A 26,579-nucleotide genomic window follows, 5' to 3' on the forward strand; every position below is an offset into this window, starting at 1 on the left:
TATGGAGGAGAAGTCGATCTCTGGCTACCAATCTTGATCCTCCTTGATCTGAGACTGCAAATGCCTTAACAGTCCAAGTGATCGGGGGGGAGCAGCAGCAGCAGAAGGCCATTGCTTTCGCATCTTGCATGTGAGCTCCCAAAGGCATCTGGTGGGCGAGTAGCAGAGTGCTGGACTAGATGGGCTCTGGTCTGATCCAGCAGGCTCTTTCCTATGTTCTTATGAAAGTTTGAAAGTAAAAAAATACATTTTGGCATAAACGCTCCTGTATCAAAGTACCGTGTTCAATAATGCACAAAACAATGGTTTTGACAAAGGCTGTGCATAAAAATGAAATAATTCTCATATTCATTTGGGACTATATCCTAATGTGCAAGCAGACAATTTTCTCAACCACTGCACCACATCTGACCGAACTAACATCTTTATGTGAAACAGAGTATCGCTTCGAGTCTGGTAGCACTTTAGAGACCAACAACATTTTCAGGTGTTGAGAGTCAGGGTTCCGTTGGTCGAGTCACACTTTTTTTGCCTTGAAGACTGCAAGAAGTCAGACTGGAACTTTTAAAGGCTCTGTTGAAGACTCGGGAAGAGAACCGCAACGAAACGGACGTCTGCCGCTTAGACAACCGCTGGTTTAACCTCACGCGGGAGAAGGAAGAGAAAGTGAGAAAGATTCGTCATGAGCACATTAAAGGTAAACCAGCAGCCCCCCCCCCCCCTTTGGAGCCTGCGGGAACTTTTGAAATTCTGATGCATGGTGAGTGTAGCCACAAAACTATGGTTACAGGAGCCAGCTATAAAAGGGTGGATGCAGCTTAGCTTCAATCACACAGTGACGATCTTTGCACTGTGGTGGCAGCTGCTTCCAACGTGGCTATTGTTAGATAAGGGACATGCAGTGCCTTGACCATTACAGAGATAGAAAACAGTCCAGGCATCTTTGTGACTGGAAGGAAGGGGAGAAGGTGCTTTTTGCCACATACAGAGCATCCTTTTCCAACTGTGAGCCATACACCCTGGTGTATCATATCCCACCCTGAGGGGGGATATGATTGAAGTCTATAAAATTATGCATGGAGTAGAAAATGTTGACAGAGAGACATTTTTCTCTCTTTCCCACAATACTAGAACCAGGGGGCATCCATTGAAAATGCTGGGGGGAAGAATTAGGACTAATAAAAGGAAACACTTTGCTGCCACAGGAGGTGGTGATGGCCACTAACCTGGATAGCTTTAAAAAGAGTTTGGACAGATTTATGGAGGAGAAGTCGATCTATGGCTACCAATCTTGATCCTCCTTGATCTCAGATTGCAGATGCCTTAGCAGACCAGGTGCTCAGGAGCAGCAGCAGCAGAAGGCCATTGCTTTCACACCCTGCATGTGAGCTCCCAATGGCACCTGGTGGGCCACTGCAAGTAGCAGAGTGCTGGACTAGATGGACTCTGGTCTGATCCAGCAGGCTAGTTCTTATGTTCTTATGTGTACTGGTTAAGAGCGGTGGACTCTAACTGGCTTTGATTCCCCACTCCTCTGTCCGAAGTCTCTGAAGGAGTTTGTAAGCTGTTTTGAGACTCCTTAAAGAAGAAGAAGAGTGGGATTTATATCCCCCCTTTCTCTCCTGTAAGGAGACTCAACGGGGCTTGGAAATTCCTTTCCCTTCCCCACTCACAACAAACACCCTGTGAGGTAGGTGGGGCTGAGAGAGCTCCGAAGAACTGTGACTAGCCCAAGGTCACCCAGCTGGCGTGTGTTGGAGTGCACAGGCTGATCTGAATTCCCCAGATCAGCCTCCACAGCTCAAGGGGCAGAGCGGGGAATCAAACCCGGTTCCTCCAGAGTACACCTGCCTTTAACCACTACGCCGCTGCTGCTGAAAAGAGGGGAGATAAAAATCAGCTCTTCTCCTTCTGCTTTGATGTGTTAACACCTCTTGATTTGAGGGTCCAGGTTTGGTGAGCTTGAGGCCCAGGGCTTTAACCAGCCGTGGCTGAAGGGCCCAGAGCACACGTATCCCCAGCTGTGCCATGCAACAAACGGACAATCAACAAAGGATTCAGCAAGGGGAGGAGGGAGCGTTGTTGCCTTTGTTGCCCTGGCTCCACCTCTTGCAGCTTCTCCAGGGCTTCGGGACTGACTACAGTCCAGGCCAGAAAGGCGGGACCTGCCCGGGCAGCGTGCTCATGTGGTGCCACTGCCCACGTGACTCCTGGGCTTCCTTCAGCCCCAGCCCCTTATCCTGGTCGACAGACTCTGCGCCTGCCGGGGCTACCTCTGGCTCTTCCACAGCAGGGGCCCCAGCAGAGGTGGGATCCAGCAGGTTCTCACAGGTTCCCGAGAGTAGGTTACTAATTATCTGCGTGTGCCGAGAGGGGGTTACTAATTGGTGATTTTGCCACGTGATTTTTGCCTTCGTTACGCCCTTCCTCCGCTCCTCAGCAGTAGCGCGCAGAACTTGAAGCAGTCTAGCAGGAGGTGCACCGGAGTGCGTGGCAGCCTGCGCCTGCGTGCATTTGTTTCCCCCTAAGGACCGGCGCAGCAGCTGCGTCCTTGCCACAGCCCCAGCAATGTCCCGCCCCTGGAATGCCCAGTTGTGCCCCGGCCAGCCCCATTGGGGCTACGCCACTGTTTGAATCCCACCACCATGGGAACCTGTTACTAAAATTTTTGGATCCCAGGAGTTGGCCGAGGGCTCTGGGCTCCCATGTGGAGCCCTCCTCCTCCCCTGGTGGCCCGGGCACCCCATAAAGGGTTTGCATTCACCCCTCCTTCTCCTCCACCTTGTGGGGCTAGAAGAGCTGTTGTGTGGCCAGGGCAAGGTGAGAAAGCCCAACGGAAGAGAAACGCTTACTGATTCCCTTTGCAGTTTTACCTGGTTTTAAAAACCACGGGGCTTTTCTGACCTGAGGCGCGGTGAGTTCAGAAGAGGCCAAAATGAGCATGTAACCTGACAGGAATGTGAGCTCACTGTGAGGCAGACCGCAAGTGCACCATCATCCAGTGACGAAATCTTTTTGTTTATTTTACCTCATGCATCTAAATTCTGTCTTTGGCAATATCCTGCCATGTAGAAAGAAAGGCTCCTTCCGCACATGCAAAATAATACACTTTCAAACTGCTTTCAGTGCTCTTTGAAGCTGTGCGGAATAGCAAAATCCACTTGCAAACAGTTGTGAAAGTGGTTTGAAAATGCATTATTTTGCATGTGCGGAAGGGCCATAGTTTGTTTAACTTGAGAGAGTCTGCAGAAGCACACCTTCTACCTGCTTGGTGTGCTGCCAAGCAACACCTCTTTGAGGCAGCCTGTGAGAAAGAGGACATTCTGGTGGCAGCAACTCTAAAGTGGGGCGGGGAACAGTGGCCAGTCGTGTCCCACGATATGACGGAAACCATGATAACAACGTTCTGAAAAAATCTACACAACCAATCAAACGTTGTGACCAATCAGAAGCAAAAGCCACTCATTTTCTAAAAACACTTGGCAGGCACCTTTCCTGATGCCCACGGGCACCATGTTGGGTACCTCTGAGGTAAACAGAGAGGAGAAAATGGTTACCAGGCGGTCCAAGCTGTAATAAATTCTGCATGAAGGGATCTGAAAGTTATGCTGAATAACTCCATGGGGAGGGCTGTTCAGCTGCAGTCTAAAGTCTAAAAACCCCGCGCTGAGTTTTTGTTCAGGAAGGCCTCTCGCCCGGAATTCCTTTTCAGCCATCAGAAAAATAATCGCCAAGGGGAAGAACGTGGAGGGAAAACTGGAGAAGAGAGACATGATCAAGGAGTACACGGACTACGAATCGCAGACGTACGCCCCCCTGTCTCGAATTGGTTACTTCCCGGACAACCATGCCGACCGTTTCGTAGTGAGGAACCCCTACCTCAACACCTATGATGGTAAATAATATCCAGAGGGCCGCCTGGGTGCTTTGATCTGAGGGCTCGTGGGCGCCACGTGGGGCGTGTGGAGCTAGCAGGCCTCCCTGTTCATTGGAACGGAAGGAGCGGTTCTGGTCCAGTTCTGGTCCGGTCAGGCAGAGGAGCTGGTGGGCCATTGCAAGTAGCAGAATGCTGGACTAGATGGACTCTGGTCTGATCCAGCAGGCTAGTTCTTATGTTCTTATGTTCTTATGAGCTGTCCGCTCCATTAAAGCTCTTTATGAATAATGGCGGCACGTGCGCGTTAGAACATCTGCACCCGGCGAGGCCTAATTGCCCCAAGGAGATACATCCACTTTCATGTCCCAGTTAAAATCCGCGTCCTCCTTTTCTTCCTCCTCCCCGCACCATGCCCCATTCCACCTTCCCTAGGACTACTGGAGCTGGAGGCGTCTCTCCCCAACTCCATCACCCAGCCCCGGATGGAAGCTCCGAAGCCCCGAAGCACCACCACGAAGGACGGGTTTACGAAACGGAGCGCCAGACTGGAGATGGAACTGGCACAGGTCTACCAGGTAATTAGGTTTCCTGGAAGACCATTTCAGCCCTTGGTATCTGATGTCCACCTCCTGAGTAATTCCCAGTTTTCTCCTTCTCAGTACCAACTTCAGGCCTCACGAAGTCCAAAAACCCAGCAGAGGTTTTTTTTGTTTCTCAGAAACAAGGTTTCCTTATGATACCAATCTTGATCCTCCTTGATCTCAGACTGCAAATGCCTTAGCAGACCAGGTGCTCAGGAGCAGCAACAGCAGAAGGCCATTGCTTTCACCTCCTGCATGTGAGCTCCCAAAGGCACCTGGTGGGCCACTGCGAGTAGCAGAGTGCTGGACTAGATGGACTCTGGCCTGATCCAGCAGGCTCTTTCTTATGTTCTTATGATTGTCCTGGGAATATAATTCAGGTTATTATAAAAATTCTGACCCGCCATCTGTCACAACAAACGAACCTTGTCTGAAAAGGATTAGCTGGACTAGTTCCATAGAAATAGAGTTTTTTCTGACCTCTAACTCAATGCTACAATTAAGAGAGGCTCTTCTTTCCTCAGGCTCATGTTAACGAAGCACTACTTTTATATTCGAAAATAGTGGAGTCTTGTAGGGCCAAAGCCCGCCCTCCTACCACCTCAGTGTCTAAACCAGTGGTGGCGAACCTTTTTGAGACCAAGTGCCCAAATTGCAACCCAAAACCCACTTATTTATCGCAAAGTGCCAACACGGCAATTTAACCTGAATACTGAGGTTTTAGTTTAGAAAAAAAACGGTTGGCTCCGAGGCGTGCGTTACTTGGGAGTAAGAAGAAGAAGAGTTTGGATTTATATCCCCCCTTTCTCTCCTGCAGGAGACTCAAAGGGGCTTACAATCTCCTTGCCCTTCCCCCCTCACAACAAACACCCTGTGAAGTAGGTGGGGCTGAGAGAGCTCCGAGAAGCTGTGACTAGCCCAAGGTCACTCAGCTGGCGTGTGTGGGAGTGTACAAGCTAATCTGAATTCCCCAGATAAGCCTCCACAGCTCAGGTGGCAGAGCTGGGAATCAAACCTGGTTCCTCCAGATTAGATACACGAGCTCTTAACCTCCTACGCCACTGCTGCTCCTCTTGGTGAAGCAACTGTGCAACGCTTGGTGAAGCAACTGTGCAACTCTTCAAATGTGTGAATCACGACCCTAGGAGGGTTTACTCAGAAGCAAGGCCAGCCTAGATATTTGTGTGTGTGTGTGGGGGGGGGTGATTTTCCGCTCCCCCTACATGACGAACTCTGTGCGTGCGTGCCTACAGAGAGGGCTATGAGTGCTACCTCTGGCACACGTGCCATAGGTTCGCCACCACTGGTCTAAACCCTTTTCTTGGTTTGATCATGAGCGTTTTACTCAAAAGAAAGCACTCAGGGTCTTATTTGGGAAAGCCTGCTCAAATGATGGTCCAAAAATCTCTGAGCTCTATTCTGCTCATTAAAAAAAAATTACGATCTAGTCGAAAAAAAGAAACAAGCCTTTTATCAGAAGAACTGGGATGATTTTTCTAATATTATTAAATCTAAAAACAATAAAGCCTTCTGGTCAGCTGTTTCAGGTTTTCTTAGGGAATAAGGCTGTGGGATAATAGAATGGAGGGCACTTTTATAACGCAGTACTGTAGCCAGCGTGGTGTAGTGGTTAAGAGGAAGTGGACTCTAATCTGGAGAACCGGGTTGGATTCTGCGCTCCTCCACATGAGCAACAGACTTTTATCGGGTGAACCAGATTTGTTTCCACACTCCTATATTCATGCTGGGTGACCTTGGGTTGGTCACAGTTCTTTGGAACTCTCACAGCCCTACCTACTTCACAAGGTGTCTGCTGTGAGGAGAGGAAAGGAAAAAAGTTTGTAATCCACCGTGAGCCTCCTTACAGGAGACAAAGGTGGGCATAAATCCAGACTCTTCTTCTTCTGCTTTGTGCTTAATGTGTGTATTATTGTCTCTGACTTCGTTGCTGTCTACTTTTCTAATTCCATTTTTTGCCCCCTGCCCAGTTTCTTCAGCCAGTACAAACCAATGTCTGATTCCAACATAAAGGTTGAATAAATATCAGTATCTGATTCCAACATAAAAAATGTGGACATTATTATTGTTGTTGTTGTTGTTGTTATTGTTATTAAATGTAATAACCCGCCCACCCCCTAAGGCAGGGGTCTTCAAACTATGGCCCTCCAGATGTTCATGGACTACAATTCCCATCAGCCCCTGCCAGCATGGCCAAGTGGTAGGACTCATGGGAATTGTAGTTATGAACATCTGGAGAACCATAGTTTGAAGACCCCTGCCCTAAGGGCTCTGGGCGGTGTACAAACAGTGCATAGCTACAGTACATAGTAAATATAACAAAATATACATGTGAGATTAAAACTTTAAAAGCACAGCAGCATTAACACAACCACCATTGTTTGATCACAATTTGTTGATGGAATCCAATCCCAAGGCCGGGAGGGGGCCCCCAGCAATGCCAAATAAGATCTTACATTGGCAGTGCCAAAGATGGTACAACAGAGGGCACGGGGGCATCAGAGGGGGCAGGCAATCTGCGGCCGGCCTTCCCAAAGGCCCGGCGGAATAATTCAGTTTTACAGGCCCTGTGGAACTCACCAAGGTCCCGCAGGGCCCGAACAGCTGATGGAAGAGTGTTCCACCAGGCCGGGGCCAGGGCTGTAAATCTACAGCAAAACCTGTGGTGCATCATGTTTCTGGCAGATGAGGATGGGAGAAGAGATGGTGATGAAATGCCATTTAAGCGGATAAGCCAGGCTGTTTCCTTAGAGATGGCTTTGCCCCTTTCAGATCCTGCAAGATAGAAAGTTACAGGTTGCGGAACCCAAGAAGCCGCTTCGTTTCCTCCAGAAGATATCCAAGATGATTGGTCGTCCTGCAACTCCAGCATTAGAGGTCCCTTCACTGGTAGGTCAGCTCTTCACTGGCAGGTCAGAGGTCCCTTCGCTGGTAGGTCAGGCTTCCACAGCCAGAATCACTGGAGCGTTGAGGGGTTTCCGAGCTGTATGGCCATGTTCTGGTAGCATTTTCTCCCGACGTTTCTCCTGCAACTGTGGCCGAAGATGCCAGCCACAGATGCAGGTGAAACGTCAGGAGAAAATGCTACAAAACACAGCCATAACCCGGAAACCCCACACTCCGACGACAAGAGGTTGCGTGGTAGGATGTTTTCCTCCCTCCTGCAAGATTAGAAAGCTGCCTCACTCAGGGGTCCTCAACACTGCTTAGCTTCTAAAGGCTGACTAGGTTGGGCTAGTCCAGGGGTAGGGAACCTTTAACACTCAAAAAGTCATTTGGACCTGTTTTCCACGGGAAAAGAAAACACTTGGAGCCGCAAATAATTTTTGACCTTTAAAATAAAGATAACACTATATATATAGGGTTTCTTTAACCTTTTACTCCGCTCATTCTGAGAAGTGCATGGATGCACCCGCCCTGCTGCCTGCAGGGCGGGCAAGGATGGGGCCAGCGGCTCAGCCTTGCCGGCCGCCGGGAAAGCGCCTGCCCCGCTCCAATGGGGTGGGCGAGAGGGGAAGCCCGTGGCGCAGCCCAGCCAACCGTGGGCAGTTGGTGCGCCAGATGGGGCCGGCAGCTCGGCTCGTGGAGCCACAGTGCAAGGGCAGAAGAGCCGCATGCGGCTCTCGAGCCGTAGGTTCCCTACCCCTGGGCTAGTCTGAGCCGTCCAGGTCAGGCCAAAAGAGACATGCAGAGGTGGTTTACCATTTTCTGCCTCTGTGTAGCAACACTAGACTTCTTCGGTGGTCTCCCATCTAAGCACAGATCAGGGCTGACCCTACTTAGCTTCCAAGATCTGACCAGTTTAGGCTAGCTTGGGACATCCAGGTCAGAAAGGAAGTAGGATGGGAGAAAGGTTATATATGTCCTGAAGGAAGAATCTGGTTCCTCCTATCAATCGTGGGGAAAGGGTCATGGTTGTGGGGGTGGGGGGTGGGGCTTAGTGAGCCTTATATGCCTTCTTGTCAGACTAGTGGAAATTAGTGGGCGGGGGGATGGGGGGTGTGGCCAGCAGCATCCGGGGATAACTGTTGACCTAAGGCCATTGGCTGGCAGTCCTTGTTGGAAACCTCAGGCGACGGAAGATGCTGGAACCCTAGTGAGATAATCACGTTGACTCACGTTTGGCCTCGTCAGACCAATATGGCCATTAGGCCAATAGTTTGACAAGCAAAGATGGAGTCTCTCCACTCCTCTGGCTGTGCAAGCCCTGAGAATTGAAGGTGGTATCCGGAGGGGGGCTTTTTTGGAGCAACAGGGGACAGCCCAGATACCTGTAAAAACTCGACACAGAGATTAGCTTTAAAATGCTCACCGGCTCTTTTCTCTGGGAATCCCCGTTTTAATTTACACTCAAGTCCAGAAGGCCTTTTGATCTTTGTTCCGGAATTTCAAAGCAACGCCCTATGCTGGCTTTTAGTGGATCATCAAAGCTGACTTTGCTTCAGTAAAAGAATGTCACCATTGAGGAACCCTGGAAGATGGCTCTTAAACTAGCCTCTTTCTCTCTGTGCTCCTCTTTGCAGGGTCCTGGTTCACAAACCAGCTCATACTTGGATGGAGAGGGCCAAATGTGAACCCTACTTTCGGGCAGTCAAGGAGATGTCTTGTGGGTCCACCCTTTGTACATTTTGCCGTGTGCCTTTCTGGAAGAAATCAGTGGGGATGAATGATTCTTCTGGTTTTTTTTCCCGGCAGGTAGATGAAGAGCAAGAGCTGGCCGTGATTACCCTGCAGAAGTTGATCCGAGGTAGAGCTGTCCAGAACATGGTATCCTCTGTGTTTTCCAGTTTGGTGTTGGACAATCCAGTGGCAATGCTCGGAGTAATCAAGAGGGGAATTCTGTTTCCCTCCCCACCATGTGCGTTGTGTAGAATTGGGTTAGCAGCAAGGGAATATCTTTGGCACGCCACTCAATCCTACAAACTTCGTTCGGAGCTTAATTGGGTCGGCACTGCGACTGTCGGATTCATTTCAACCATCTTGCCAAACCGGTGGCCCTAGCCCAGGGGTGGCCAATCTAGGGTGCTCCAGATGTTCATGGACTACAATTCCAATCAGCCCCCGTCAGGGCTGATGGGGATTGTAGTGCACGAACATTTGGAGCACCCTAGGGCGGCCCACCCCTGTCCTAGCCAGACCAGTCATTTCTACACAACCAGTACTCATCCCGTGGGAAACAGACTCTGGGGCCCCAAGCCAGATTCGGGCCACACACCGCCAGGAAAGGGGGCAGCCACCTAGCTGCATTCCATCAAATAAGTCCACCGAGGGATGCCCCATTTTGAAGAAGAAGAAGAAGAGGAGGAGGAGGAGGAGGAGGAGGAGGAGTTTGGATTTATATCCTTCCTTTCTCTCCTGTAGGAGACTCAAAGGGGCTGACAATCTCCTTGCCCTTCCCCCCTCACAACAAACACCCTGTGAGGTGGGTGGGGCTGAGAGAGCTCTGAAAAGCTGTGACTAGCCCAAGGTCACCCAGCTGGCGTGTGTGGGAGTGTACAGGCTAATCTGAATTCCCCAGATAAGCCTCCACAGCTCAGGCAGCAGAGCGGGGAATCAAACCCGGTTCCTCCAGATTAGAATGCACCTGCTCTTAACCACTATGCCACTGCTGCTCAAAAAGGGCGTCCTTAAGCTACTGATTGATACAGTAGGAAAACAAGACAGGCACGTTATGGTGCCCTTTTCTGTCCTGGGGCTCAGAGCAACCTGGGGAGGCATTTACAGTTGAGGAAACAGCGTAAGGGAAAGAGCTAATCCTGCCCTTTCCCAGCACCAGAGTTCCCATTCATGAGCCTGACCCAGTCACTGCATCGATGTTATGCAGATAAATAGCATGATAAGGAGCTAGAGCATGAGTCCACTGTGTCACAGGTAGCCGGGCCCTCAGCCATGCCGGGATTTCTTGCCTTTGAGGTTGCCTGCATAATATATCTCAGACCAAGCCCTGGGCACTTAACCAGATACGCTTGGAACACCCAGCTATTGATCCAATACTTGAATGTATTCAGCCATGCTCTTGTTTCAAGTAGATTCTGACCAGTTTCTAAACATAGTACAGCATATGGTACAGAGTGCGGTAATCCGAGTATTTTATAGAGGAAACCAGATTGTATTCTTTCAACGGACTTGTTCCATGCAGTTATCCATAAGGGAACTCCTTAGAGAAGTTGCTGAACTACCTTAGAGTTGAAAACCTTTAGAGCAGGGGTCCCCAAACTACGGCCTGGGGGCCAAATGTGGCCCCCTGAAGGCATTTATCCGGCCCGCCAGGCATGGCGGCGATGGCTCCATTCATGTGCAGTGGCTTTATGATGGAAGGTTAGGCCTGGATATTTAAAGGACTTGGAGTGTTCGACCTTAACCCCATTAATAAGCCATCTAGAATGCTTAAATACATTAGAAAAGATGACAATTTTTGATTTTTCTGGGTTTAAGGACAGGAAGTTAGATGTACTCCCTCCCTCCCCTCCCTTGCATGCCACCCCTCCCTCCCTCCCCTTCCCTTGCATGCTTCCCCTCCCTTCCCTTGCACGCCTCCCCTCCCTCTCCCTCCACTAGGGTGGGTGGGCCATGTCCAGGTGCCGGGCCCCCTCCCTCCCTTGCATGCCAGCCCTCACCACCTCCCCTCCCCTCCCTCCCTCCCTCCCCTTCAGCCCCTGACATTACCAGTCAATCAGCTTGTGTACAAGAGTTGTGTACAAAAATTGTGAGATGGTCAAATATTTAATAATACTCCATTAGAGATCGAATTTTCTAGACTCGACCCTTCTCCTACAGAGAGAAAGGGGATATAAATCCAAACTCCTCCTCCTCCTCCTCCTCCTCCTCCTCCTCCCCCTCCTCCCCCTCCCTCTCCCCCCTCCCCCTCCTCCCCCCTCCTTCCCTCCTCCCTCCTCTTCTTTTTCTTCTTCTTTTTCTTCTTCTTCTTCTTCTTCTTCTTCTTCTTCTTCTTCTTCTTCTTCTTCTTCTTCTTCTTCTTCTTCTTCTTCTTCTTCTTCTTCTTTTTCTTCTTCTTCTTCTTCTTCTTCTTCTTCTTCTTCCTCCTCCTCCTCCTCCTCCTCCTCCTCCTCATGTCACCATTAGCAGTGTGCCACTGTTACAGAGGCATATTGGAATCCTGCACTACTTGCTAAGAAACCTCCATTCCTGTGTATGTGTGTGGGCCATCAAGTCACAGCTGGTGATGCCAAGACAAACAGAGGTGGTTGACCATTGCCTTCCTCCTCGTGGGCTTAAAGAGTTCTGAGAGAACAGCGACTGACCCAAGATCACACAGAATGTTTTATTCATGAAGTGGGAAGTCGAACCCAGTTCTCTGGATTAGAGTTTACTTTTCATGCCCGCTGGAGCCTGAAAAGTGATGTGACTGAAAGCCCGTTGACCCTTTCTCACTTCTTTCTTGTTTGGAAGCTTTCACCACCAGGTGGATCCCATCTTTCCAAGCATACTTGTCTGACATTCTTGTGGAGGCCTGTTCATTCCAAAGACCATAAACATGATGTGGGGGGATCTGAAAATCTCATGTTGGGGATATGTAAAAAGCAACTGCAGGCCACAGGAGAGATGGTAGATGTCAAGACTGTGGTGGTGGGGGAGGGAAGGACTAAACTCTGTCCCTTCCAATTTATTCCCCCATCAAAAATGGCAAGGGGGAGGAGGAGGAGGAGGAGGAGGAGGAGGAGGAGGAGGAGGAGAGTTGTACAGAGACATAAAAGGGCTTACAATCTCCTTTCCCCCCCCCCCCCCCCCAACAAACACCCTGTGACGTAGGTTGGGCTGAGAAAGCTCAGAAGAACTGTGACTAGCCCAAGGTCACCCAGCTGGCGTGTGTTGGAGTGCACAGGCTAATCTGAATTCCCCAGATAAGCCCCCACAGCTCAGGCAGCAGAGCGGGGAATCAAACCCGGTTCCTCCAGTTTAGAATGCACCTGTTCTTAACCACTACGCCACTGCTGCTCACAAAAGGCTTCCTTAAGAAGAAGAAGAAGAGTTTGGATTTATATCCCCCCTTTCTCTCCTGCAGGAGACTCAAAGGGGCTGACAATCTCCTTGCCCTTCCCCCCTCACAACAAACACCCTGTGAGGTGGGTGGGGCTGAGAGAGCTCTGAGAAGCTGTGACTAGCCCAAGGTCACCCAGCTGGTGTGTGTGGCATTGAAGCACCTTGAATTCCCCAGATAAGCTCATTGTGCCAGGCGGCAGAGCTGGGAATCAAAACCCGTTCTCCAGATTAGAATGTACCTGTTTCTAACCACTATGCCACTGCTGCCTCAGCATGCCCTTAAGTTACTACTGGATACAGTAGGAAAACAAGACAGGCACTGCTATGGTGCCCTTTCTGTCCTGGGGCTCAGAGCAACCTGGGAGGCATTTACAGTTGAGAAACAGCTGAAGGGAAAGAGCTAATCCTGCCCTTTTCCCAGCAACTAGAGTTCCCATTCATGAGCCTGACCCAGTCACTGCATCGATGTTATGCAGATAAATAGCATGATAAGGAGCTAGAGCATGAGTCCACTGTGTCACAGGTAGCCGGGCCCTCAGCCATGCCGGGATTTCTTGCCTTTGAGGTTGCCTGCATAATATATCTCAGACCAAGCCCTGGGCACTTAACCAGATACGCTTGGAACACCCAGCTATTGATCCAATACTTGAATGTATTCAGCCATGCTCTTGTTTCAAGTAGGTTCTGACCACTTTCTAAGCATAGTACAGCATATGGTACAGAGTGTGGTAATCCGAGTATTTTGTAGAAGGAAACCAGATTGTATTCTTTCCACGGACTTGTTCCATGCGGTTATCCACAAGGGAACTCCATAGAGGAGTTGCTGAACTACCTTGGAGTTAAAAACCTTTAGAGCTGCTGGGACATATCCCCTTCCCCTGGTGTGAAAAAACTTTACCACTGCTGAAGCAGTGCGATAACTTCCTTTACAGCACATATCTGCTATGTTCACCATGTGGCTTTTAATGCATGTGTTGTTAGGCCTGGATATTTAAAAGCAAGTCCTTTTGACCTTAACTTCATTACGTTTTCATCTAGGAGGCTTAAATACATTGTGAAAAAGATGACAATTTTGATTTTTCTGGCTTAAGGACAGGAAGTTAGATGTACTCCTCCTCCCTCCCTTGCATGCCACCCCTCCCTCCCTCCCCTCCCTTCCCTTTGCATGCTCTCCTCCCTCCTTTCCCTCTTGCATGCTTCCCTCCTCCCCCCCTTCCCTTGCATGCCTCCCTCCCTCTCCCTCCACCAGGTGGGTGGCCATGTCCAGGTGCCGGCCCCTCCTCTCCCTTTGCATTCTTCCCCTCCCTCCTCCCTTCCCTTGCATGCCTCCTCTCTCCTCTCCACTAGGGTGGTGGGCCATGTCCAGGTGCCGGCCCCTCCCTCCTTGCATGCTTTCCTCCTCCCTCCCTTCACTTGCATGCCTCCCCTCCCTCTCCCTCTGCTAGGGTGAGTGGGCCATGTCCAGATGTCTGCCCTCCCTCCCTCCCCAGACATGCCAGCCCTCACCACCTCCCCTTCCCTCCCTCCCCTTCAGCCCCTGACATTACCAGTCAATCAGCTTGTGTACAAGAGTTGTGTACAAAAATTGTGAGATGGTCAAATATTTAATAATACTCCATTAGAGATCGAATTTTCTAGACTCGACCCTTCTGTGCCTTATTTTGTAATTTCGGTGTGATGATTCAGCATGGTTAGCATGATGTGCTGTTGCTCCATAGTTTTTCTAAGGAGCCTTTTAAGGCCCACTTGAGATCTAGAGATCAGTTTATACTTACCTGGCAGGGGAGACACCTTGATCACCCAGCCATTTTTGAGACGTTTTCAGGTGCGGAACTGGACGTTGCCAACACAGGGCAGTCGGAGCCTGTCTGGTAAGTAAGGCTTGCCGGACGATGCAGGAAGTGGTGGGGAGCAGTTGGATAAGAAGGGGCTAATGATGTCGATTTGGCCTCTGTCGATCCATGCCCTGTGATTCCTTGACTGTCAACAAAAGATGTTCGAAGGGAAGGAGAAGCGCCTGGAATTGATCCAGGAGCTGCGCACCACTCACGCTCTGCAAGAAGACAAGCAGCTCCTGAAGAAAGCCGAGAAGCAAGTGATGTTGGCTTTGCAGCGGCAGCGGGATCTGCACGAGCACAAGGTGAGGGGGCCCTGGGCCCGCTGTTCAGATCTCTTCAATCCCACTTAATGTCCCTCCCCCCTGCATCCTTTACATAGGTGGAGTGGAGGGTTGAAGAGGACTCGAGCACACCTCTGCCCCAGGAATGTGCTCTGACCCAGTCCCACCTTGGCACGGGGGCAGGGGAGGGACACAGGCCTCCGCTGTTCTGATTGGCCAAGCAGCCCCAAAATGGGGCAGGAAAGTAAGATAGATTGAGACAGGACTGGGAACCTTCAGTGGCCAATCAGCAGCTCTTTGGAGAATGAAAAAGAGGGGAGGCCCTTTCTAGTTCTCCACAGCCGGGAGTGGGTGGGACAGACGAGCCAGATTGTGTCAGCTGACTGTGACTGACCACCAGAACAACAAATCCTGAAAGAGGGCGGGCAACATCCATTTTGAATACCGAATGTCCCCCAGAACGGCCTGCTTCAGTCTGAGTTGATTTGTTTTGCGCTGGACTGGGGTTGCTAGAAGCAGAAGCGGAGCGTTCCCAATTTTTCAAGAGCTCAGGCATCCTTCGGATTTCCATTGGGCCATGAGGGCACTGGTTAAAAGTTTTTTGATTCATTCGGCTGTGTTTCAATGGCTGTTTAAAAAATAGCACACTTCACAGGGTAGAGCAAGGGGAATTGCACCTGGGCACGCTGCGGCCCCAAGTGCCCTGCCACGCACCCGCCTGCCCCTGCCCTGAATCACCCCCTCCACGTCCCAGCCATGCCCCTGCACTGGTGTGCCCCTGGGGCATCGTGCTCTATCCTGCTGGCAATTATTTCACTGCAACCTTATGTCAAATACATCAGAATAGGAATGCTTATATAGATCATTTCTATGGGGCATGTGTATCGCCTGCAGACGATTAAAGACTAGGTTTGCATCAGTTAGATAAATATGAGATTACACCCCTATCAGCCCTGCCAGCATGGCCAATTGGCTGATGGGAATTGTAGTCCATGAACATCTGGAGAGCCGCAGGTTGCAGACCCCTGCACTAATCAGATCTAGAGACACCAGATTACTATGAAATACAAGTTTTAATGTATATGTACACTGACTGCTTATTGACTTGGAAGACAAGAGTTCAAATTGAGCCTTTAAAAAACCCACAAATAAATCTGAATACCGTATATACTCACGTATAAGTCGAATTTTTCAGCACATTTTTAATGCTGAAAAAGCTCCCCTCGACTTATATGCGGGTCATTAAAATTTTGTTTGTGTTTTTAGTTTGCCGGCCAGCAGGGGGCGCAGTTTTCATATATGACACCACTTTCTCAGGGTACCCCTTGTAGCCATATTCCTGATGATACCCAGCCAAGCTTGGTAAAGCTTGGTTCGGGGGGTCCAAAGTTATGGACCCCCCAAAGAGGTGCTTCTCCCCATTCCCATTGTTTTCAATGGGAGCGATGGTAGTAGATGGGACTACCTTTTATAGTCCATAATCTCTTTGGATCTTTCTGGTCACCACAAACTCTGGGTGGTCTCACTCAGGAGAGTCTCTTTATGATACCAGCCAGGTTTGGTGAAGTTTAGGTCAGGGGATTCAAAGTTATTGATCCCCTGCTGGTGCCCTCATCCCCCATTGGTTTACAATGGGTAGCTAATAGTAGATTTTCCATTTCCTCGATAATATCCCTCTTAAAATTCCGCTGAGTTACATTTGGACATACATGTGATGATGACATGAGGAATCCAGTTTTGAAGGATTTTAACTCTGTGTTTTAGCTTGGTTGCTGATTGAGCTAAGGCTTTTGTACTTTTAAAAGTTATTGTTGATACCATATTGTTCTTGTTGACCCCTCTTTTCCATTTACAGAGCCAGTTTTACTGTTTTTCTTTGAAATAAATATTCAAAAAAACATTTAACCCACTGATGCCTCTGCTAACTGATGTAATTTTTATTGGTATCTATTTTATTTTTGGAAATTTACCAGCAGCTGCTGCATTTCAATCTCTACTCTTATACGAGTCAATAAGTTTTCCCAGTTTTTAAGTGTAAAAAATTAGGTACCTCGAATTTATATGTATGGTCTAATTTTATACACTCTAGTATATACGGTATCTCCCTTAGAGACGGAGGGCTGAGTCCTGCAGAAATGGAATGTTTTTGGGGAGCATTCAGTGGTCAAGTGGCGCTGTGATTTAGCCTTTAGTGCGTTGCTTTAATTCAGTCAAGGAAATTTTAATCTCCATGTGGCTGTTTCAAGTAACGCCCCTTCATAGAGCAGGTTCAAGAAACTGCTATACAAGCTCACCAGACAGTAAGGTGGATAAATCCTTAGGCCAGCCCTGTAGTGAAGAGGGGCCTCGGACTTGGCGCACCAGTCTTATGAAAGTGGGCTGTCTTCTCTAGTCCAGCATGACTCTTCTTTTGTCCCCAGGTGTCCATGATAGAGAAGCATTTGGCTCGGGTGGAAGGAAGGGCCATTGCAAACCTGGTGGACTTCCTGTCCAAAGAGCTAATTCGGCTGCAGGAAGAGCGGCGGATCCATGCTTTTGCCATGTTGGCTGAAAGGCAACGCCGGATGCGGGAAGCCGAGGAGAGCGGGCGCCGGCAGGTGGAAGAGAGGCGCCGGCGGGAAGAGGACGAGATCTTCAGACAGGCACGTGGAGGACAAGCTATCAGAAGGGTGCATGCCGTGATGGTCACTGGCCAATTGTTGTCCGTAGCTTCATAGGCAACGGAGCCAAATGGTGGGGGAGATGCAACAATCCCCTCAGTAGCGTTCCTTCAACTTAAGTATCTTTTCCTTCAATGGAAGAGTGTAAGGGTCTGTTCCTCTGGTCATCAAACGAGACTCAAGAAGGTTTCAAGAGCTTTATTGGAACCGTGTCAGCCCAAGGCTCAGATAGCCAAAACTGAAGTTTGACTCTCTGGCCTCGGTATATAAGTGAAAGTTACAGAAAGGCTCAACCAGTGGTGGGATCCCAAAATTTTAGTAACAGGTTCCCATGGTGGTGGTATTCAAACTGTGGCGTAGCGCCAATGGGGCTGGGTGGGGCACAACGGGGGTGTGGCCGGCATTCCGGGCGGCATTCGTGGGCAGGGCTGTAAGACGCAGCTGCTGCACCGTCCTGAGCTGTGGGAACGAATACAGGCAGGCTGCCACGCACGCCGTGCTCTCCCAGACTGTTTCAAGTTCTGCGCTTACCGTTGGAGAGGAGGGGCGAATTCAAGGCAAAAAATCACGTGGCAAAATCACCAATTAGTAACCCCCTCTGGGCACACACAAATAATTAGTAACCTACTCTCGGGAACCTGTGAGAACCTGCTGGATCCCACCTCTGGGTTCAACCCATAATCCCCCCACCCTTGCATTCCCCTAATACTGTGATGGTGAACCTATGGAACCCAAGGCAGCGCTCAGAGCCGCCTCTATGGCACTACATGCCGCCATCTCCTCCCTCACTCCAGCCAGAGCATGGCCAGCCAGCAAACACGTTGGGAGTCAGGGCATCACAGGCTGGCTGCGGGTAATAAGGCGCTTCTGCTGGACTGGGCTGAGCTTCAGGGATGGGTCCTCTTGAGCTCTAATTCGATTTGTTGTGGGTACTATCTACCGCCTACGGCACCCTTCCCCACAAGCTTGGAGACTGAGGCTGGCGCTTTTCTTGGGTGTAACTTTGGGACCAAACTAAAACTTTGGGGTAGGGATTAAAGAGCAGCAGTCCGGGTGAGGGGCTTCCATTGGGAGGAGCAAGGCCTGCCAAGAACAGGGCAGGCATAGTGGTGGGATTCAGGCCTGCATTGGAGGAACTGTTTGTTAAGGGACCCTCCCCTGGGAGAGAGAGTGATGGGGCTTTAGTGCCAGGGCGGGAGGAGAGATCTGCAAGGTCCCTAGGCTCGCGACGCCAATCCCATTCCCGCAGGATCAAAGCAAAAGTACAAAAGACAAAAGGCATTTCACACTGATAAAGAATTGACTGGCAGGAAAGGGAGAGGAGCATTCCTTTCTGTCCTGAGCATCCCTTCGCCATCCCCCTAGTCAGAATTAGGGCCATTCTGACAGAGGCAAATGTGGGACAGAGAGGTCCATTTCAAAATATTCTCCATGCTTTTACTTTTCTGTTCCAGTGACGAAGGGAGGGGAAACTGTGCCCAAGACATGAACTGCCCATGCCCCTCCTGCCCCCCTGCCCTCAAAATGCCAAGAACACGCCGCTTCCCTGACACTCTTCGCCTCACCCCAAGACTGCAGTGGCAGTGCCTGGGCGATCGATATCCCCACAGGCTCTGTGGGAACCCCCAGTATGGTGTGATGTTGTTGTCTGGAGCCACAACCGGCTGCTGTGCAGAAATTTCGTCGTATGACTTGAGAGTAAGACGACATCCCCACCCCCAGGTTGTCCACGTGCACCAAAAGACGGTCGACTCCTACCTGGAAGATGTGATCTTGAACAGCATGGAGAAGACGGCTGACGAGCAAGCCAGAGAAGAGATCCAGAAGGCGGCCATGGAGATCAATGACGTTGCTTATGAAATGGAAAAACGGTAGGGGCTGTTTTCAACAACTCCACAGAGCTCTCATAAGAACATAAGCGAGCCTGCTGGATCAGACCAGCGTCCATCTAGTCCAGCACTCTGCTACTCGCAGTGGCCCACCAGGTGCCTTTGGGAGTTCACATGCAGGATGTGAAAGCAATGGCCTCATGGCCAAGGTTCCCGGCACCTGGTCTGTTAAGGCATTTGCAATCTCAGATCAAAGAGGATCAAGATTGGTAGCCATAAATCGACTTCTCCTCCATAAATCTGTCCAAGCCCCTTTAAAGCTATCCAGGTTAGTGGCCATCACCACCTCCCTCTTTTATTAGTCCTAATTCTTTCCCCAGCATTTTCAATGCCCCTTGGTTCTAGTATTGTGAGAAAGAGAGAAAATTCTTTTCTGTCAACATTTTCTACCCCATGCATAATTTTATAGACTTCAATCATATCCCCCATCAGACGCCTCCTCTCCAAACTAAAGAGTCCCAAATGCTGCAGCCTCTCCTCATAAGGAAGGTGCTCAAGGGCCAGAAGCCCAGAGTTTCTCTTCGTGATCTTTGTACAGTCACAGGAAAAAAAAGGAATGGGAGAAATGATGGGCGGAGGGGAAATGTACAGCGTCAGCTGTTGCCAGGTGTTTGTATAAGAAATTAGCTCATCTGAAAGCAAACGACGGAGCCATTTCAAAGGTGAAAGTATGCCGGCGAATGTCCCGTTTCAGTATCTCTTCTTCAACCTACAGCCTTGTGATTTGTATTACAACAGGTTATAACAGATAACCTTTAATGGCAGAGCACAAAGATTTAAAATAAAATACCAAAAAAAATACAAAGCAAAATTAAGATCGCTTGTTTATGACCGTGCATAAAAACCTGGCCACTTGCTCTAGAGCAGGGGAGCCGATTGGCCATGCTAGCAGGGGCTGATGGGAATTGTAGTCCATGAACATCTGGAGCACCATAGGTTGGCCACCCGTGCTCTAGAGCATCCCTGGATTGGTTGTTTAACAGATAAACTGTCTTCTGCTGGTCTGTCCGGCACTCTAAGCCCATCAATAAGGTTGAACTTGTGATTTATAGCTACCCTGTTTCCCCGAATATAAGACATCCCCTGAAAATAAGATCGAAAGAGGTTGTGTTGAAGTGCTAAAATATAAGGCATCCCTCGAAAAGTAAGACGTAGCAAAGTTTTTTTGTCAAGCATGCCCAACTTAACAGAACACAGAAAATAAGACATCCCCCCGGAAAAATAAGACATAGCGATCTTTGGGGAGCAAAAATTAATATAAGACACTGTCTTATTTTCGGGGAAACACGGTATTAGCCAGAGAAGAAGTTATTGTGTATGAAAGACAAATAGCAAGGAACAGGGAAATTGTATACTCAAATAAGCTTATGCAGCCTTCTGTGCTTGTGCAAGAATGCACATGAACTTGGACTGGAAGGAGGCTTGAATGGGGCAAAAAAGCCGTGGGTGGACTACAGTTTCCATCATCCCCTGCCAGCATCATGCTGGCAGGGGATTATGGGAACTGTAGTCCATAACATCTGGAGGGCCACGAGTTTGACACCTATGCTTTAGAGGACAGAAAGGCAGAAATCCAAACTCTTCTCTTCGTCATCTAAAAAGAGAATGGATGGCACTTGGTGTAGCTATGATGCTGGCAGGGGATGATGGGAACTGTAGTCCATAACATCTGGAGGGCCGCGAGTTTGACACCTATGCTTTAGAGGACAGAAAGGCAGAAATCTAAACTCTTCTCTTTGTCATCTAAAAAGAGAATGGATGGCACTTGGTGTAGCTATGATGCTGGCAGGGGATGATGGGAACTGTAGTCCACAACATCTGGAGGGCTGTGAGTTTGACACCTATGCTTTAGAGGACAGAAAGGCAGAAATCCAAACTCTTCTCTTCGTCATCTAAAAAGAGAATGGATGGCACTTGGTGTAGCTATGATGCTGGCAGGGGATGATGGGAACTGTAGTCCATAACATCTGGAGGGCCGCGAGTTTGACACCTATGCTTTAGAGGACAGAAAGGCAGAAATCCAAACTCTTCTCTTCGTCATCTAAAAAGAGAATGGATGGCACTTGGTGTAGCTATGATGCTGGCAGGGGATGATGGGAGCTGTAGTCCATAACATCTGGAGGGTCGCGAGTTTGACACCTATGCTTTAGAGGACAGAAAGGCAGAAATCTAAACTCTTCTCTTCGTCATCTAAAAAGAGAATGGACGGCACTTGGTGTAGCTATGATGCTGGCAGGGGATGATGGGAACTGTAGTCCATAACATCTGGAGGGCCGCGAGTTTGACACCTATGCTTTAGAGGACAGAAAGGCAGAAATCTAAACTCTTCTCTTCGTCATCTAAAAAGAGAATGGACGGCACTTGGTGTAGCTATGATGCTGGCAGGGGATGATGGGAACTGTAGTCCATAACATCTGGAGGGCCGCGAGTTTGACACCTATGCTTTAGAGGACAGAAAGGCAGAAATCCAAACTCTTCTCTTCACAATCTAAAAAGAGAATGGATGGTAATTTGGTGTAGCTATGATGCTGGCAGGGGATGATGGGAATTGTAGTCCATAACATCTGGAGGGCCGCGAGTTTGACACCTATGCTTTGAGAGGACAGAAAGGCAGAAATCTAAACTCCTTCTCTTCGCCATCTAAAAAGAGAATGGACGGCACTTATGGTGTAGCTATGATGCTGGTAGGGGATGATGTAAACTGTAGTCCATAACATCTTGAGGGTCAGCGAAGCTTGACACCTATGCTTTAGAGGACAGAAAGGCAGAAATCCAAACTCTTCTCTTCGTCATCTAAAAAGAGAATGGATGGCACTTGGTGTAGCTATGATGCTGGCAGGGGATGATGGGAACTGTAGTCCATAACATCTGAGGGGTCAGCGATGGTTTGACACCCTAAGTGCTTTAGAGGACAGAAAGGCAGAAATCCAAACTCTTCTTCGGCCAATTCTAAAAAAGAGAATGGATGGCACTTGGTGTAGCTATAAACCAGCGGACACGACGAGGCCGGCTAATTTCAGTGCGCCGTTTTCTCAAGTCACGTCAGGAACCCGCAGCCACGTTTTGTGGCTGAAGTACATGCCACAGATCTGGCCCTGGGTCGCCAAGGGCACATATTGTTTGGCCCTAAAACCTCTCTCAGAGAGGGGTGCAAACCTCTTCAAAGCAGCACACGGCTCAGAAGGAAAATCGGGGAAGACCAGGGGAACGAAATCTCTCATGCTTCTGCTCTGCTTTGCAGCCAAACTCGCCTTCAGTCGGAAGAGATTGTGGCTGAACTGGTTTATCGCTTCCTGATCCCCGAAGTGCAAAAAATGGCCATCAAGGAGAAAGGTGAGATATCTGGTTCACCACACTCAGCACCGGCTCCACCGCCCAGCCGGAAGGGGCGTGGGCTCCCGTGGCAGACTGGGGGCAAAAGTTTGCTTGTTTTTGGCTTCTCCCTGGGAGGTCCATAATGATGGCAGACATTGGCCCTTTCCACACAAATTCATAAAACATTTCTAAAACGTTTTCAATCCCCCTCCTCTTTACAGCGCTGTATGTCTGCACTCACCCCCTTGAAACGATTCCTGGCCACCATTATATTTGTTTCTTCATTTAAACTCAGCAGCATAATACCTTGGCAACAAATAATTTGTAAGAAGTGCCTCCCACACGGGATATTGCCCCACCCCACTCCAAGTAGCAGAGAAAAGTGTTTCAGCTGAAGAGGGGACCATTGGAGCCAGCAACATCCCTTTCTTCCTTCCAGTAGCACCACCAGTTCCTGAGAGCGTACAGAGTGTTCACATTGAGAGGGCTTGGCTGAGGATTTGCTCTGGAAGTTCACATCTGTGTTGACTGATGGGGGAAACTATTTGGGAGAGGCGGGGGAAGAGGGGCAAGGGACTGGGGAGCCATATTCCCAGAGCTGGCCTCTCTCAGTTCTCCCTCTCTCCCACACCCAGTGAGGCAGGCCTTATAAACCTAGGTGGGCTCAAGAGATGGAGAAGTGCCTTAATAAATGTGGCCTTCCATATAACACCCATATGATCAAAAATTGGGATCATTTTAAAAGTGAACTTACCCAAAGAATCAAAGATGTATCACGACAGTCTGATCTGGCAAGATATTCAGATTTTCCTCTACTACCCTGTTTCCCCGAATATAAGATCTCCCCGGAAAATAAGACATAATAGAGGTTTTGCTGAAGTGTGAAATATAAGGCATCCCCCAAAAGTAAGACGTAGCAAAGTTTTTGTTTGGAAGCATGCCTGATGAACAGAATACAGATATGTAAGACATCCCCTGAAAATAAGACATAAAGATCTTTGGGAGTTAAAATTAATATAAGACACTGTCTTATATTCAGGGAAACACGGTATACACAGAAATATATCACTGCCCCTGCTCCTTATTTAACTTATCTGGATAATAATGATCTAAGGAGAGCTTTTACTCTTGCAAGAAGTGCACATTTACCTTCTGCTGTCTTCTTAGGAAGGGAAATATCAAAGAGACCTTCACGCTGCAAGGCGTTATGTTCTTGCTCTCTGGAATTCTGTAGAAACTATAGGAGCATATGTTATTAAAAGTGTCCCCTTTATGAGAGTAGGCAAGGAAAAATGCCTGTCACATCTACTACACAAGATGACGATATTGTTCTGATAAAAGTTTGTTGTGAAAAAAACTATTACAAGATAGCTAAGAAGGAGAATATTACTAAATCGGGTAGCAAACAAATTCTGTCTATTCATTATGAAAAAAGAAAAAAATGATCTGAATACATGGCATCCCCCCTTAGATATTTTTGTTTTGTCTCCTAGTAACTTTTATGCTGCTTTCAGGTGTGTCTACAAAGTACAATGATATACAGATGAGAGATAGTGTGCTGGAATAATGGCGAGAGAGAGATCTGCATTCTTGTTTTGTTGTCGATATTTTGGAGATTTGTAATATATTTGGTCATTGACTGTAAATAAAGTCTTCTTCTTCTTCAGTGAGGCAGGCCCAGAGAAAACACATCCACGCCGCCCACCAGATCATCCACGGGACCATCACCGAAGCCTTTGCACGATGTGAAGCTTCCCAGAGGCTGGCGAGCCAATGGGTGCCTCTGCTCGGGCAGGCTAACAGACATTCTCCTACCCCACAATCGCCCCCCCATGACGTTACGGAGATGCCAGACCAACCGCCAGCCGCCGCAGCTGAGCCAGAACCACCGCATGGAGACGGACACTGCAGTCAATGCTTCACAATTCTAATTAGGCATGCCTCCAGATTCGCAGGGGAGGAGCCCAGGGGCAGATAAGGGGTTCACCTGCTGAAATGTCTCCTCCCACCCTTCTGCCCAGCACTGCTGGGCACCGTTGGCAAAAACAGCAGCCAAGGTTCGAGAGGGTACCGCTCTTCCTGAGGCGACCTTCAGACCGCATGAGGGGACAGGGAATAGAAGGAACCCTCGGCTAGGCCATATATTCCCTGGAGAATGGTCTGTGTGGGGAGGAGAAACGCTCTTTTCCTATTCCTCTGCTCCTCACTGTCAACGGCAGACGCTTAACGGAGAGCCTCGCAAGGCCCTTTTGTCCCCAAACAACAGCCCACGCATTAGAGTTTCTCCCTCCTTTCCCCTGCTGCTTGCTGCTTCCTCACATCCCGACCAGCGCAGGTAGAAGACTTCTCTGGCCGCTGTGCAAGGGGAAGCACACCCATGATCATGGGTTTGTCCGTTCTATTTAAAAATCCCTCCAAAGAGGAGCTACTTTGTCTGAGCAGCAGCTGGGGCGAACCAGGCCTAAGCAAACCAGTTGTGGAAACACCTGGAAAGGCGGGTGGTGCAGCGGGGTCAGGAGCTCACTTGCCACATAAGAACGCGCCCTTCCCTTCAGTTTGTGGCTCAAAAGACGCCAATTGCACGTGTGTGTGAAGAAATAAAGGCCAACTGCCGGCAATATGGTCGGACTGTTTGTGTCAGGGGTAGGTTCCGGGAATTACAGGGCAGCCCACCGGCCTCTCTAGGACTCGCGTGGAGATGCTCAGTTGGTTTGGCGAGCGCGCTGCGAAGGGTCGGTCACATCGTGGCCCCCTCTCCCCATGGCCACCAGTCGTCTTTCTGCCACCAGACTCAAGTGGGGTCTTGGGCAGTTTGGCCCCGGCTCTTCCTGCCACCCAGAGAGCTTTGCTCCCTTGTTCCGTAGCATGAATTGCTCAACGGTGGGTGGCGGCTGCGGCTGGGAGAAGGTCTTGCCAAAACAGTTCTCACGATTCCCCAGCTCCAAAGATGAAGCCTTGCAGACTCTCACCTTTTGCCCACTGAGCTGACGCTTTGGAATAAAGCAGGCCCAAGTCGGAATATGGAACTGCAGGTTGGGGGATTCAAACCTGCAGTGGTGGGATCCAAAAATTTTAGTAACAGGTTCCCATGGGGGTGGGATCCAAACTGTGGCGTAGCGCCAATGGGGCTGGGCGGGGCACGACGGGGGCGTGGCCGGGCACGACGGGGGCGGGGCATTCCTGGGCGGGGCTGTGGCAAGGATGCAGCCGCTGCACCGGTCCTTGGGCAGGAAACGAATGCACGCAGGCACAGGCTGCCACGCACACCGGTGCACCTCCTGCTAGACTGCTTCAAGTTCTGCGCGCTACTGCTGAGAGGAGGGGCGTAACTAAGGCAAAAATCATGTGGCAAAATCACCAATTAGTAGCCCCCTCTCGGCACAGACAAATAATTAGCAACCTACTCTCGGGAACCTGTGAGAACCTGCTGGATCCCACCTCTGGAACGAGGGAGAGATGAGAAATCTTGGGAAAGGCTGGTCTCTCCCCCATACCACATGGTATGTTCAGCAACCCCACCCACACCCCATGACTACAAAACAGATCTAGGCAGGCCTCGGTCTCCCAGCTTTAAATGAGGGAGGGAGTACACCAAGCAAATAAGGTGCCAGAGAAGAGAAAGGCTCTCTCATGGAAGAGAGTGTGAGGAGACTGAAGGTCACTCAGCAGGCTTCATGTGTCACAGTGGGGAACAAATCCAGTTCACCAGAGCAGAGTCTGCCGCTCATGTGGAGGAGTGGGGAATCAAGCCCAGTTCTCCAGATTAGAGTCCACCACTCTAAATCCCAATGCAGTACCCACAAGAGCCATCTTCCCAGTAAGACCCACGGCATCCAGACGTCGTCATGAAAAAAAGGCATCTTTCAACTTGAGAATCTTTGCTCGCCCGTTTCTTGTCATTCGGCTTTTGTGCTTTCCTGGATGTCTCGAGCCACTCTAACCATACAAAGTCTAACCCTGCAGTACCTCTTTTTGGAATTTGGGATGCCATCATAAAATGGCTGCCGCAGTAGGCGGAGCTAGCCACGGAAACCCGAGGAAGTCATGCATAATTCTAATAGCGATGCCCCGACATTTCAGGCAGATACTGTTTAATAGGATGCCATTTAAGAGGAACAT

General features: G+C 49.5%; 1 protein-coding gene across 1 annotated transcript in view; it reads left to right on the forward strand.

Moving 5' to 3' along the window:
• The window catches only part of CFAP91 (cilia and flagella associated protein 91), a 27,166-nt gene extending 2,088 nt beyond the window's left edge, over positions 1 to 25,078 (forward strand). Inside the window, exons 3-12 of the mRNA XM_048504446.1 lie at positions 540 to 697; positions 3,713 to 3,895; positions 4,310 to 4,452; positions 7,249 to 7,365; positions 9,172 to 9,243; positions 14,471 to 14,617; positions 17,017 to 17,238; positions 18,979 to 19,127; positions 22,387 to 22,478; positions 24,128 to 25,078. Of these exons, the coding sequence (XP_048360403.1) occupies positions 540 to 697; positions 3,713 to 3,895; positions 4,310 to 4,452; positions 7,249 to 7,365; positions 9,172 to 9,243; positions 14,471 to 14,617; positions 17,017 to 17,238; positions 18,979 to 19,127; positions 22,387 to 22,478; positions 24,128 to 24,438 (1,594 nt within the window). The 3' untranslated portion in view covers positions 24,439 to 25,078. The remainder of the gene's footprint in view (positions 1 to 539; positions 698 to 3,712; positions 3,896 to 4,309; positions 4,453 to 7,248; positions 7,366 to 9,171; positions 9,244 to 14,470; positions 14,618 to 17,016; positions 17,239 to 18,978; positions 19,128 to 22,386; positions 22,479 to 24,127) is intronic.
• The last annotated feature ends 1,501 nt before the right edge of the window (positions 25,079 to 26,579 follow it).

This window comes from Sphaerodactylus townsendi, linkage group LG07 (genome assembly GCF_021028975.2).
Source record: "Sphaerodactylus townsendi isolate TG3544 linkage group LG07, MPM_Stown_v2.3, whole genome shotgun sequence".
NCBI classification, from domain to species: Eukaryota; Metazoa; Chordata; class Lepidosauria; order Squamata; family Sphaerodactylidae; genus Sphaerodactylus; species Sphaerodactylus townsendi.